At 41.8% G+C, this 14,416-nt stretch overlaps 1 protein-coding gene and 2 long non-coding RNA genes across 7 annotated transcripts; all 3 read right to left on the bottom strand.

Moving 5' to 3' along the window:
• Positions 1–1,980: 1,980 nt before the first annotated feature.
• On the bottom strand, positions 1,981–2,714 carry LOC147946453 (uncharacterized). 4 transcript variants are annotated; one of them, XR_015594733.1, is made up of 4 exons: positions 2,662–2,713; positions 2,463–2,548; positions 2,252–2,367; positions 1,989–2,118 (listed from the first exon to the last, which is right to left on the bottom strand). It is a non-coding gene; the product is annotated as an uncharacterized LOC147946453 (long non-coding RNA). The 4 variants fall into 4 exon arrangements; XR_015594730.1 differs by lacking the exon at positions 2,252–2,367 and having other exon boundaries at positions 1,981–2,118; positions 2,662–2,714; XR_015594732.1 differs by lacking the exon at positions 2,252–2,367 and having other exon boundaries at positions 1,984–2,121.
• Positions 2,715–3,048: 334 nt separating this feature from the next.
• On the bottom strand, positions 3,049–4,000 carry LOC104758827 (uncharacterized). Of its 2 annotated transcripts, none has more exons than XR_762773.3 (3): positions 3,730–4,000; positions 3,264–3,410; positions 3,049–3,186 (listed from the first exon to the last, which is right to left on the bottom strand). It is a non-coding gene; the product is annotated as an uncharacterized LOC104758827 (long non-coding RNA). The 2 variants fall into 2 exon arrangements; XR_762776.3 differs by having other exon boundaries at positions 3,264–3,402; positions 3,730–3,887.
• A 2,349-nt stretch (positions 4,001–6,349) lies between these two features.
• Positions 6,350–9,452, bottom strand: LOC104758817 (glycerol-3-phosphate 2-O-acyltransferase 4). The gene is made up of 4 exons (XM_087507541.1): positions 8,680–9,452; positions 8,274–8,586; positions 7,199–7,673; positions 6,350–6,917 (listed from the first exon to the last, which is right to left on the bottom strand). Exons 1-4 carry the CDS (start codon positions 8,988–8,990, stop codon positions 6,508–6,510), a joined length of 1,509 nt encoding a protein of 502 aa, XP_087363667.1. The 5' UTR covers positions 8,991–9,452; the 3' UTR covers positions 6,350–6,507.
• Between the last annotated feature and the right edge of the window lie 4,964 nt (positions 9,453–14,416).

The raw sequence follows: 14,416 nt of genomic DNA, 5'->3' as shown, positions 1-14,416 counted from the left end.
TGTTGTTTAGAAAAATTGGAAAAATCTTTTCCCTTCCATAATTGTCTTGAATTTTACAAAAAAAAAAGTATCAACTTTGTATGTGTTGAAATAAAACTCCAACTTTAATTGATTTTTTAGTTTAATCGTAAACTTTTGTTGGTTTTGTCAAATAAGACACGTCATTATATCATCTAACGGAATAAGTTTCTCTTAATAAATTCTGTAAAATTATAAACAACGTCGTTTTGTATTTTTAAAAAAATTGAAATGATGGGCTTTCAACCGCTTACCTCTAAACAGAAAGTAACATGTTCTAACCAACTTAGCTAAATTATTTTAACAACATTGGAACACAAACACATATATTTATCTATCATAGGTTGCCTAGAGTCTTCTCCTTCAACTTCAGGGTCGTATGCAAGCTAACTCAAATCCCTTGATTAGTTTCTTAATCTTCCAGATCTTTCTAAATCCATGCATGTTTGATTAATGGTGGCCAGAAACTATCTCTATTGTCTGATATTTAGAAATTATTAAATGTGTTTTCGCTCCATATTCGATTCTTCTGCCATTTTTTTTTGCTTCTCTCGAGGTCGGAGATGGAGATGAAGAAGGAGAAATCAAAAGCAAATCCTCGACTACGCAAAAGTATAAAATCAAAGTAAATTTGAAGAAAAAAAAAAAGAGTACTTTGAATAAGGTAAATTTCAAATCCAAATCGAATTGGGGTTTCAACTGAAGTAAAGATCGAAACTTTTAACAAAGACGAGGACTAAGAAAAGAGTGAATCGATTATGCAAAGAGATTGAAACCGCAAATATTGAGTGCTCCTTTCATCGTATCAATGGTGATTACGGTGACTTCCAGTGATGGAGAAGAAGACTCAGGCCATATGAAACACTAGACCCAACAAGCCAACACCAACACATGGTCCTTGACTACTTGGTCTCTAAGATCATGTAAGATCAATGCAGTTCTGCAGATAGATAGAATTCGTGGAAGAGTATATTGGACTTTCTTTATCTGTCTGTTATGTTTGTAAATCTAACACAGATATTTGAATTTTTTTTGTAAAATAACATTGACATGGACTATTAGTTAACCTATTAACTATTGACAATTTTTGTAAAATAACATTGACATGTACTAATAATAGTTAAGCTATTAATTGACTTGGCCTTTTGTATTTAATTTGTTTTTTTTGTGGCAAAACTGAAAAGATGGAGACTGGAGTTAATAGCAGTACGGGTAGGTATAGTAGGGGACATATGCTTAGCGTTCTTGTTCTATCCAGTGGCTCGTGGGTCGTCGTTGCTGACTGCAGTGGGGATTACGTCCGAGTCAAGCATCAAGTACCACATATGGCTGGGACACTTGACCATGATCATATTCACCAGCCACGGTCTCTGTTACTTAATCTATTGGATATCCAGAAATCAAATCTCCAAGGTTAGTTAGTATCTTATTGGTACATTATTCAATATTCATCATTGATATTGTTCTATTATATATGTTACATTAATTAAATGCCCTTAAACGTTCGTGGAAATAGATGTTGGAGTGGGACAGTACCGGTGTCTCGAATTTAGCCGGAGCGATATCTCTGGTTGCTGGACTTATGATGTGGGTAACCACGTATCCGAACATAAGGAGGAGATTCTTCGAAGTCTTCTTCTATACTCATTATCTCTACATCGTCTTCATGCTCTTCTACGTCTTCCACGTCGGCATCTCTCATGCGCTGATCCCTTTTCCCGGTTTCTACATCTTCATCGTCGATCGTTTTTTGAGATCTCTCCAGTCGCGCAACAATGTCAAGCTAGTCTCTGCTCGTGTTCTTCCCTGTGACGCCGTTGAGCTCAATTTCTCCAAAAACCCTAGTGAGTTTAACTACTGATCATGATTCCTCTGTTTTTTGTCCTTCTTCAACACCTCGTTTGTAGACATCCAGATCAAAGCCTTCGTCACCCGAGAGAAGGAAATATCAGCGAGAGAATCAACTCATCACAATAGGAATACCATCAAAACCCTACGCTTCAACCCAAACCTATCAGAAAACCCATCTCACCAATCCTCGGGCCAAACTCTTGGCTCTGTCTTGCCACCATCATCTCTTCATCGTTCATAATCTTCTTCCTTCTTCCAACAATATAATGGAAGGCAAACTAAAATGATCAGAACCGTGTGTGTGATTTCACAGGTCACCAAGGTAGATGGCTGAGGGACTATAAGCAAACACCAGTCCATTCAATTTGGACCCAAACCTCACCTCCATTCAATTATAAGAAGAAACAAATGCATTCCTTATACATTCTAAGTACTGATAATTATCAGTCTCTCATCTGTCATCTTTAAACCAGTTAAGTAGTACATATACTGCAAAACCTAAAGCAGACATAGCAGCAACCAGAAAGACAGCTACTTGTATTGAGAATGATGAGGTAAAGGCTTCAAGAACAAGTGAATTCCAAGTTACATACCATAAGGTGGAGTAAACAGAACCCACGATTGCACCTACGACCACTTGACTTGTTGTGTGAAGCTTCTGAGAAACCCTTAACCATGTCTACCAAAAATAACACCAGTGTTAATATGATTTCATTCATATGATCCTCCGCTAATATGATTTCATTCATATCTGTTACTGATTTCATTTATATGATCCTACGGAAGACTTACATTGTGGACGTAGGCCACTAAGGAACAGAGAGAGTTCACTTGGTTCCAAGCCACTCCATATCTGCAGAAATAAGAGTAAAGCAAACAAACAAAGAGTTTAATTTGAATATAAAGGAGAAAACTATAACTGGTGATAAAAAGAAAGAAAGAAAGAAAGAGACATCTCTTCATTTACAATGTGTTGCGTGCAGCGATCCGACAAACAATTGCATCTCCAAGAGAGGAAACTCCGAGTTCTTGGCTAGTTATCTTGTAATGCTGAAATAATTTGATGCGATGACATGGAAACTCTTCGCTACTTCTTCCATCTGGTTTTGATCTCAAAACATAACTAAAAAAGCGATGACATAGAAACGCAGTTCTTAGATGATGGTTGAAGATATTATGACCTCGACGAGAGAAGCATTGAACCGGTCATCACCGATACAAAGACCCCGTGCTGGTCAAAGTAGTTTTTAATTGAGAAGCTCTTCCAGTTTTTTCTCAACTCCGGGTTGAAATTCTCAGCAAAGTAAACCCCACCCACTGCAATTTTTTGTCATTATCAGTCTCAAGAACGTGTACTAAGACATTATACTCAAAACAGATACAGTGAGACCCACATAAAAAAACTGACACATGGAGATGCCACACCATAGCACTCTCTTTCTCTTCTATGAATGATCCATCAGTCGCTTCCATATAGTGTGATTCATCATTGGCTTAGCTATATTTTTCCAGCTTAAAACCGCAGGAAATTCACTTTTTGTCTCCCATGGGGAATTAAAAGGAGAACAGAATTAGCTTTACACAAATGAGAGGGAAGATAACGAAACGAAAATATTAAAATAGGCACACTCAGACACAATGTATAAATCAAACAACGGACAAGACCGATGAAAACAAACAATCTATACCTAAAATCATCTTCATTCATTGCTAATTTCGTTAACCCTAATTACAATCATGCCTAGAAACACAGACAGAAACATATTTTGAAGAACACTAATTTTCGAAAATCAAACAACCCTAATTTCTAATCCCTCACTAAACAAGAATTCATAAAATGAGAGAGAGAGAGGAATTTACCATCAGAAAAGCATTGATTTGTCATTCCGATTGGTTAATCAAAAGCTTCGATTGGAGATTGGAGTTTGGTTAATCAAAAGCTCCGATTGCCAGGTTCCGATTTTGTAAAAAAAAAAAAAAATAATAATTCTCTTCGTTTTGTGGTTCACGAATATCGCGAAAGAAAGAGAAGAGGAAGAGGAAGAAAGGGAAAAAGAAAAAAATATATTCTAAAGTCTTATCGCAAATCGGAGAATCGAACCCGCCACCTCACACTCCTCCGCTCAACCCTTTTGCCAGTAGAACTATAAGAGATTATTGACAAAAACAGGGATGAGAAACAAATAGAAGCGGACCGTAAGCACATGCTTTGTGCATTGTTTATAATTTGATACATCATAAAAACCACATATATATATATATATATATATATATATAAAAGTCATCCCTTAATAACTAGCATGTAGATCTTATCTTCTATTTTTTTTGGTGAGCCGATCTTATATTCTATGACGAGATTAACAAGAATTAATGGTTTTCTCTGTCGTAAGTGAATAATTAACATGATTAATATGATCAATCATATACTTATGAAATTAAGATTTTCATATTGAAAACCATATCTCATGTACACTAGCAAATAACAACTACAAAAGTGTGTAATTCTAAAAAAAAAACTGAATGATTAACATGATTAATCATATACTTATGAAATTAAAATTTTCATATTAAAAACATATCTCATGTACACTAGCATATAACAACTACAAATTTGTGCAATACTAAATATATAATTCATTTCATTTTTGAAAAAACTTATCAAAAAACTGAAGGGATTATAATAATGGTAATCACACTAATTGTTGTCATGTTGTTAGGAAAATTGGAAAAAAAATATTTTCCCTTCCATAGTCATCGATGCTTCAATGGTGTCGGGCGTTGCTCCTAATACCAAAGAAGTTACAGAATCTGTGAATAAAAGTAATCACACAAAACGTTATTTATATGGTTCTTATTTATACAAATCTATATTTAACTGACATATCAAAGCTGAGATCCAAGGTCTTTGTCCTTTTCTTGGCCTGAGGGAGTTGGTATTCACTTGGAGCTGCTATAGTCTAAAGAGTAATAGAGCATGGATAGTGGTTGACGCAGCAAATCCTGTTCCGTTAGCAACCCTTGCCAGCGGCATCTTCCTTACATTCGGAGCTACCCTGTGGTTCTCTCTCCCAACGATGTAGCTAAACTCTCAAAGGTAATATGAATCGACATGTTCTGATTTACATTTTTGAAAAAACTTATAAAAAAAAACTGAATGATTAACATGATTAATCATATACTTATGAAATTAAGATTTTCATATTGAAAACCATATCTTATGTACACTAGCAAATAACAACTACAAATTTGTGCAATTCTAAAAATATAATTCATTTCCTTTTTGAAAAAACTTGTCAAAAAAAACTGATATATATTATTAAAAAAAAAAATGAAAGATCTTAGGCTTGAAAAACACAACATTATTGTGGTTCTTATTTATACCACATTATTAATAACATCAAATCGTCAACTGTAAATCCAAAGGAGGTTTTCACTTATGAAAATTGGTCAAGTCCATTTATTACACCCCTCAATGCCATCTTTTGTTGGATATAGCATCCACTCGCTTGATAACAGCAGGGCCGTCTCTACCCCATGGCAGAGTAGGCAAATGCCATGGGTCTATCCTAAATATTAAAAAATTTCTTTAAGCAGACGGGTCCAATTTTTAAAAAAAAAAAATTTATTAAGGGTTTTTAGGTTTTTTAAAAATTTGACAGAGGTCCCATATTAGTTTAAGACGGGGCTGGATAACAGCTCCTCCTCTCTCACAGTCACTAGTGTGCAGCTGCCCTCCGAGAACAAACCTGATTGGAGGGAAAAGGTAAACCATAAGATCAATAGGATAACTTCGGAGATATCGGTTGACTAACTCTGACCCAGTTTCATTGTCTGTTTCTTATTGCTCTGAATTTTGAGTCTCACTCATAACTCTCTATCTCAGTTTGAGTACTTCCCTGAGTTTCATTGTCTGTTTTTTATTGCTCTGAACTTTGAGTCTCACTCGTAACTCTGTATCTAAGGTTGAGTACTTCCCTGAGTTTCATTTTCTGTTTTTATTGCTCTGAACTTTGAGTCTCACTCAGTTTGGTTATGGCTACTTATTAGTAGTGGTTATGGCTAACAATCAAATCAGTAAAGTTTATTATACCTTCCTACAGAAAATGCCATACCTGTCCAATAGATTGTCATCCAAAAAACCTTTAATTCCAGATTTGATAGTATGATCCCCCTGAAGATATTCAACTACAAGAAAGAAGCAAATAGAATAAGAGATTCACCGCATTTCATGCCATATGAAACACTAGACCCAACAGGCCAACACCAACACCAACACATGGTCCTTGACTCCTTGGTCTCTAAGATCATGTAAGATCAATGCAGTTCTGCAGATAGATAGAATTCGTGGCAGGGTATATTGGACTTTATCTATCTGTCTGTTATGTTTGTAAATATAACACAGATATTTGTAGACAGTGTACAAATCATTCATAGTTATTAGTTAAGACAACGGAAAATCGTAAAACAACATGTACGTACGTTGAGTTCAAATGTAATTCATTATCCAGTGCATATTCAACAAAACCTTTTCCCCGAGTAATACATAACAAAAAGAACAGGTAACTGGTAAAACCAGAAAGACCTAAATCCAGTCTCAAGCAAAATAGCAGCAACCAGTAATTAGCTGGACTATATATATTACTGCATGGACTTGGTCTTATTGATAGACTCAACCTTCCCGTCGTTGCCTCCAAGCAACAGATACTTATCCTTCCTTGTAAGTTCAGTGCATTCGAATCCCAAAACTCCACTGATCACTTTCTGAACGTAATTAGCCACCTCGAAAGGAGTCTTGCCACCACCGTTTACCGTCATTTCTTCAGGCAAACGGTCCAAGAAAGTGGCTTCGTAGCTAGGTCGAGGGTTCATGAAGAAGAAGTACGGATCCCAGAATTTCACACCTCTCACTGTCGTCCCGTTGAACATCCCTTGCTTGCAGTTCATGGCCACAGGCACGATCCGGTCGCTCAGCTCTGCGAATAGAGCACTGAATCTTAGTAGATATGGTTCTCTACACGTTGTGCCTTCAGGACAGATCACCAAATCACCTGTTGAAATATATATGATAAAAATCACAACACAACAGAGATAATAATGGAACCAAATAGTATGTGTAGAAAACAAGAGAAGCTCTGTTTTCTGATTTTTCTATATACGAAACGAAAGGTATTTGATTCAATATATGTGTGACCAATGGAGCCTAGCTAGGTTCTCTCTTCATTTCAGATTTTAGGGTCCATGAGATAGTGAAACCAATCGGTAAGTAGCAAAACAGAGACACTCTGCTTTTCTACAATGATAAAAGAGAGCAATAGAGCATAGAACATACCTTTCTCTAGGAGTTGTCTCATGCGGGCTGCATCAGCGACACGGTCTCGGGTCAGAGCAACGGCAGGAATGGGTGAGAGCATCAGGGAGAGGCGAGAGACACTATAAGTGACACATGTGATCTTACGGCCGAGAGCAATGGCAACGATTATGGGGTCAAGGGCGGTACGGTGGTTAAGGACGTAGAGGTTTCCAGGTTTGCCAGGGGAAGGAGGTGGAGGACGGTTGCCGCGGATCGTTAGGTGAATGCCGAGGATCTCGTAGGTGTAGCGGACAAAGCGTTCAGGTAAAGGGAGGTTGAAGTAGACGCGGAAGATCGAGAGCATGAAGCCAAAAGGAAGCCAAAGGTAGATGACTATTGCGTTTAGCGGCGTCGGGCGTTGGACTAGACGGCCATCGTGGAAGATGATGCGGCTCTTCAGACGCTCTATGGGAACTGTTGTGGCTGATTTGGTCTCGTGCACCATGTAACCTTCCTGTTAAGATATTATTTTAAATCATTTATCCTAATTCACACGATTATAGAAATTACATGTTGACATATATGGATAGATTGATTCATTCATTAAATGGACCGTCCAACTTATGTGGGACGTTAGTTGGTGATAGGTTGGAAGCATTTATGAAAAACTCCTCCTACTTTGTAGTATTATTCTATTCTATTATCTACTTTTTTGTCACTGTCAGTGAATTCTCACATATGCATGTATGAGTTTTGAACCTTATATAATAAAACCTACTGATCCTAATAAACATCATATTTTTATTCCAAATTTCAAGACTAAGTAATTGTTCTAGATGCGTTTATGATACACTACACCTTGCATACAGAGTAAATAAAGCATGTGAAAACTGTATGGAATATTCAATCTATTTTCCCATAGATCATGTGAAACTTCTCCACCGCCATTTATATAGGCCTTACTGCATTTATTTGCCTTTAAATACATCAGTTTATGCTCTTTACTTAATTAATAACCACCTAAACCATGTTTTAAAGATTCAAGAAAAAGTAAAATCAAAGCATTTGGATATGCAAATCAAACCAGAGAGAGAGATAGAGATAGAGATGATACCTTGCAGATGGACATGAAATCGTGATCGGAGGTCCGGTCACCGAGGCCAAGATCCGGTGATTGTTCGCCGAACTCTTTCAAGATTGCTAATCTCTTCAAATCAGCAACAAGAACACCAGGCTTCTTCACAAACCCTGTGGCTTTCATCGTCTTGGGGTTAACTTCAATCTCTGTTCCCAAAACTTTATCTGCTCCCAAATAATCCTTGATGAATGGCTCAACCATCACTATGGGATTCGCAGTAACCACAACTTTCCTCTTACACTTATCAAACACCTCAAAACTGTCCTTCCTCACATCCGCCGCGTAAAACCTAAAAGAAAAAATCAAAACCCCTAAAGTCAAATCTAGAGATTCCAAACAAAGTAGCGAATGAATGAATCAAAGATCTGGAGATGGTACGTACCGTGGAAGAACGGCGCGAGAGACGAGTTCGATGTTCTTGATCTTGATACCGGCGAAGGAGATGTAGATGAGGATTTGGATTCCGAGAGATTCGGAGACGAAGAGATAAGCGATGATGACGATAGGGAGAGATAGAAGAAGGATCAAACCACGGAAGAGACTACCAGCTTCTATGGCGACGAGCATGAAGTAAGGGAAGGAGCTTCTTGATAGAAGCAGAGTCCCGTCAAGATCCGCCGCGATCGAATCATACTCTCCACTTTTACACTCACTTATCGGAGCAAAACTTCGGCTTTTCTTCGCCGGAGACATTTTTTCTCTTGCGGCGACTCTTTCTCTCCCTATCACTCGATAATGGCGGCTTAGTAGTAGAGAGAGAGAGAGAACAGAGGAATTTGGGAAGAAAGAGAGGGAAGCTCCTTGGGGTTTTAAATGCGCTTTGTTTCCCAGTCGCTCAACTGACAAAAACAAATAACTTATCACTCCAATTAATATTCTTCTTTTACGAATTTTTCCTCAAACTTTCAATCATAACAAAATTAACACTCATTTTAAAACTTATCTCTATGAAACTTTTCAGTTCCACATCACATTCACGACAAAGGTTTCAATTTTACACCTCTTTTCTGATATATTACATTTTTAATATGAGTGATTTATTCGATATATTTAATTTAAAATAGAAAGATTAATTTACTAGTATTTATTAGATGATGAAATTTGGTGGATATATCAATGTTTTACATAAATATATTTTTGGTCACGCTGTTGGTTATTTTTTTGTTGTTGTGCTGATTGACATGAAATAAAAGTAGCTTAGTAGCTCACCTAAATGGAAGGCTGTATAATTAATTGAGTGAGTTATTAGAATAGTTGGGGGAGTGTATATGTAATTATGTATAATGTGTAATATACGTGAAGCATTAAAGTTGACGGTCGCCTGACCAAGTTAATATAGCTGAAAATGACTTTGATTTGTGTAAGTATTATAATTCGGATTGCGTTTATTTATGATTGCAAGATTTTACGTTTTAAGGTAACGTCGATATTAGAGTTGTATTCTAGTTGACTTAGTTTTAAAATTTAAATAAAAACTTTTTTTAATAATCAGTTACCTAGTATGATTTTGTTTTTTGGGGGTTTCTTGTATCTTATGGTCAATGATATATTAATAAAATTGGTAAATTGGTTGGGAGTTGGACAGACCTTGAGCCATGGGTTAGATATAGGCTTTGCCCCATATGCCAACTCGGCCCAACAAAGATTCACCAGAAATAGAAGGAAATGAGCCAATTTCGGAAGACAATCTCAGGATTTCACACAGAAAACCCTAGAGTGCTCTAACTCTACATTCGCTTATAAATAGCTCGAGACATCTATTGGAGAAAGGATCCGGACCCGCACACAATACCTACAGAGCAATACTTTGTATCGAAAACTGCTATTATCTCTCGTATAATTCGTTCTTGTTTTCAGTTCGTCATTGTAAGCTTACTAGTTCGTCTGTGAACTAACAAGCTCTAATTCGACTTATTTAAGTGACGATCTCACGTTTTCCCCGATTAATAAAGAACTTGCTCGCTCTTTCCCACTAAATCTTATTTGTTTAAACTGTGTAATCCCTGGTACAAACAATTGGCGCCCACCGTGGGGCAAGAGTAAAGCGCTTCTTTTGACGAATCAAGACCGACGATCCTCACTTCCTCGAAGTTTCAAGACTCATGACGAACCCCAGCGAAAACCTCAACGAAGTAACGGAGCAGCCAACGGAACAGCGATGGGGGCGAACGAGAACACGAACAGTTCCCCCGCTAAGCTCCCTGCCGAACTCCTTGGAGAGCCCAACCGAAGGCTCCCTGCCGAGCCCAACCGAAGGCTCACTGCCGAGCACAATCTTTCCACCAGCGCCCGACGCGCCCTCTGAGCCTCTCGTAGCTGCACACGCTGAAGCCGGACCTGCTGCAGACCAGCTGGTCACCAACACTGCCACTCTCTCACCTCCACCTTCCGCGATGACAACAGTTGAGGGCGCTACTCCGAACAACACAACCTCTACACCAGCGCCCGATACGCCATCAGAACCTCTTGTTGCCACACATGCCCAACATCTCCAAACCATGGCTCTAGTTTTCACTGACGATGCCGCCCTCTCAGCTCCCTTGCTTGCTGGACGCAGAAACAACTTCGAATATCTGATGTAGACTATCATCGACAATCTCGTTAGCCAGGACATGCGAACAGCCGAGCGACTTGACACACTCGCTACAACATAAAAAAGCTTACCTTAATCAAATCAACTAACTCCAACAATAGAGGAACAAGCACCGAGACACCATCGACTTTGGGAGCGCTCAGAGTGCCCATTCTACCTCCAGTAACAGCCATGGGTGATGTAGTAGGCCTCTCGTTAGCCACAGAAAGATCCATGAAACCACCACTTTTCACCAAACTCAAGAATGTCGTCAAAATCACGATCGTCAGTCAAACCCTTGTTGCTGAAACCAAAACTCCACTCTTCCTTAATATCAATATCGATATCGTCGAAAGCATCACCATGAGAAGTGCCGACCTCATGAGAGGTGTCGCCAAGCTCGCGACAACCAAAGCCGACATCACCGCTCACCCTCTCCAATCGATCCTCCTCCATGCTCGAAGGACGAGCCTGGCATTTACAAAAGAGCTACTATAACAATTTCGTCCCCAAAGGCAAACCGAGACAATCTGTGCCGAGCAGACATATTACGGACGATTTAAGTATGCCCGCCGATCGCAGAAGGACTGCCACTCTCCGGACTAAGGGGGGACTATTGTTGGATATGGGCTACGCCCAACATGCCACTCAGCCCAACGAGATTCGTTAGTTGTATTCTCGGCCATACAAGATTGGAAGCAAGTCATTAATTCCCGCAAAAGGGCAATCTCGGAAATTCACGACGGAAACCCTAGACCCCCTCTAGGTCAGATTTGTTTCTTATGATGCCGCCCTCAAAGTTTATGCGCGCGGGCTGAACCAGGGCGACCGCCAACCACCATCAGGTCATCTCGATCGACGGTCAACGGAATATCCTGCCGACCTACTATCGGCAAAGAAGCGACGAGCGACGGCTAGGTTTTGTTCTTTGGAGAATATCCTGCTGACCTCTCTCGCTCATATCTCCCAATACGCCTCCAATATACTTGTATAGTCAACCTTGCCACCTCTAATTATGAGCCGACCTCGGAGTTCACCCTAACGTTAGACAAGTGCCGACATGGATTGGAGATATGCCACCCACACAGGGACGACCTCTAGGGCACCGTACAACGCCACACTGACCTCCACTAGCCGACCCCCTCACCCATAGTGTCGATTTCGCCAACTCTGACGTACAACCGCTCACCCTCAAAGCAAACTGCCGGTTTCAGGAAGCAGGCGGCCGTCCCGGCCGAAGGACCGTGATCGGCCGGACCGGCTGAAAGATTAGCACCAATCGACGCAGCACTAAGAACCAAAACAGCTGAACGAGGACCAGGATCCTCGGCCGGGACGACATCCATAGGACTCCCACCAAAACCACTGTCGCTATCTTCACTAAACTCGAGAATATCAGCAAAATTGTAGTCGTTGGCCAAACTATCGAAGTCTCCACACTCCGCTCCAATACCGACACTAACATCATCAAAAACGTCTTTATAAGCCGCGAACTCTTCGGTAAAAGCACGCTGGATTCCCGCAAGAGTTTTACCACGCGTATATGTTAGAACTCGGGAGCTCGTCGAAGGACGACTTTCCTTTCTGTTCGAAATACCGACCTCGTCCGTACCCCCTAGCCGATCTCTCTCACTTGGGGCCTTATCGCCTGATGACCGAAAACCGAGACCTCCACACATAAGATCAGCATCGCCTTCATCAAAATCAGAACCAACCGCAATTCGGAGATCAGTCGCGCCAAGCTCGTCGCCGCCGAGCATGGATGTGCCGAGCACACTATTGTGCCGATCTCTCGTCTCCCTCTCATCACTTGGCCGAACCCTGCGAGTGTCGCGAGTAATGTCGCGAGTAATGTCGATCTCGTCAAGGTCGGCGTCGAGCGCACAAATGCTGACCTCGTCGATCTCCCACATCGATCCCAACCGGGTCACAAGTGATCCCATTCGCAACATGGTCGTCGTGCCGCGTTCTTCGACCAGCCTCACTGCTTTCCTCTTTGGTTATTTTACATTGGTCAATGGTTACTCACTTAATTTACTCCATTAGATGGTGGTCTTGACGCGGGCCGATCTTCGATCCCCGATATTTGGCCGACCACAGCTCTCGGCCGCTCTCTCCCGAAAGTCGAATTCAATGTGATCTCCTCCGATCGACCCAATATCGCGAGTGTCGGACTTGCTTAAATCACGCCGACCTCCCAATATCTCCGTGTTTTGGCGCCCTCCCATCATAAGATCTGGGTCGCCATCGTCGGAATCAAACTCGTGGGAGATATCAACGAAACAGGAATCAAGTCGACCAACGCCCTCAACTATGCCAGCCTCGGACATGCCTTCCATACCGATCTCACCGACGCCAGGCCGAGCTCCGAGATTCCTCATCTTGATCTCACCGACGCCAGGCCAACATCCGAGATCTCCCACGCCAAACTCGCCGGATCCAACCATTCTCGGCGGAAAAGCGCCGATCACCCCGCTCAATCCGGAATCCTCTCGATCCGATCCGCCGATCTCCGCCGATCCACCAGGTATGGACGCTTCGCCTCTCTCAACAGGACTCACGAAATCGACACGGCGCCGATCTCCGACCATCCGGGCGCCGACCTCGTCCTCTCGGCCGACCATCCGGGCGCCGATCTCGTCCTCTCGGCCGACCATCCGGGCGTCGACCTCGTCCTCTCGGCCGACCATCCGGGCGCCGACCTCGTCCTCTCGGCCGACCATCCGGGCGCCGACCTCGTCCTCTCGGCCGACCATCCGGGCGCCGATCTCGTCCTCTCGGCCGACCATTCAGGCGCCGATCTTGCTCTCTCGGCCGACCATCCGGGCGCCGATCTCGCTCACTCTGCCGCACTCGATTCCCGCCGATCGACCTGATTCAAGCTCGCCGCTTTTCTCGGCCGGGCGGGCGAAACTCGTATGGCGCCGACCTCCGAATATCCTCTTGCCGACCTCGTCCTCTCCGCCGACCTCCGAATCTCTCCGTTGGGACTCGTCGATCTCCGTCGATCGGCCGGATTCACGCACATCGCCTTTCTCGGCCGAGCTCGCAAAACTCGTATGTCGCCGTCCACCGACCATCGACGATCTCCGCATGAGAAGCTCGGCGGCGGCGGCTGCTAGGTCTTCAAGGATGTGTGACCAAAAAAGGGGAGAGAAAAGTAGAGAGAGAAAGAAGTAAAAGCGTAAAAATAAAAGCATAGAGAGAGAAAGTTACCTTTTTATGGAGAAGAAAGAGGAGATGGGGAGACATAAATAAGTAAAACGGAAATTTTACTGCCATAATCCGTCACCTCGATTCGCGACACGCCCGTTTCCGGAAATTCATCGTATACCGCACTCAAAGGAAGGACCGTCGGATATTCACGGTGTCTCTCGATTGACGAAACCTGAGAGTGGCGCCGAGCTCAGTTCGGCGAGATCGACCTCACCCAAACCAATTCGCTACCCTCTGATATCTTCAATATCGCGAGAAACGACCTCACTAGCTCTGATCTTCCCAACATTCATACTTGGCGTTCTGGCAAACAATTGACCTTTCAAACTTA

The sequence above is a fragment of the Camelina sativa genome, chromosome 3 (assembly GCF_030686135.1).
Source record: "Camelina sativa cultivar CO46 ecotype springtype chromosome 3, ASM3068613v1".
Lineage (NCBI taxonomy): Eukaryota > Viridiplantae > Streptophyta > Magnoliopsida > Brassicales > Brassicaceae > Camelina > Camelina sativa.
The sequence above is the reverse complement of the archived record's forward strand: the minus strand, read 5'-3'. Positions and strand labels throughout refer to the sequence as shown.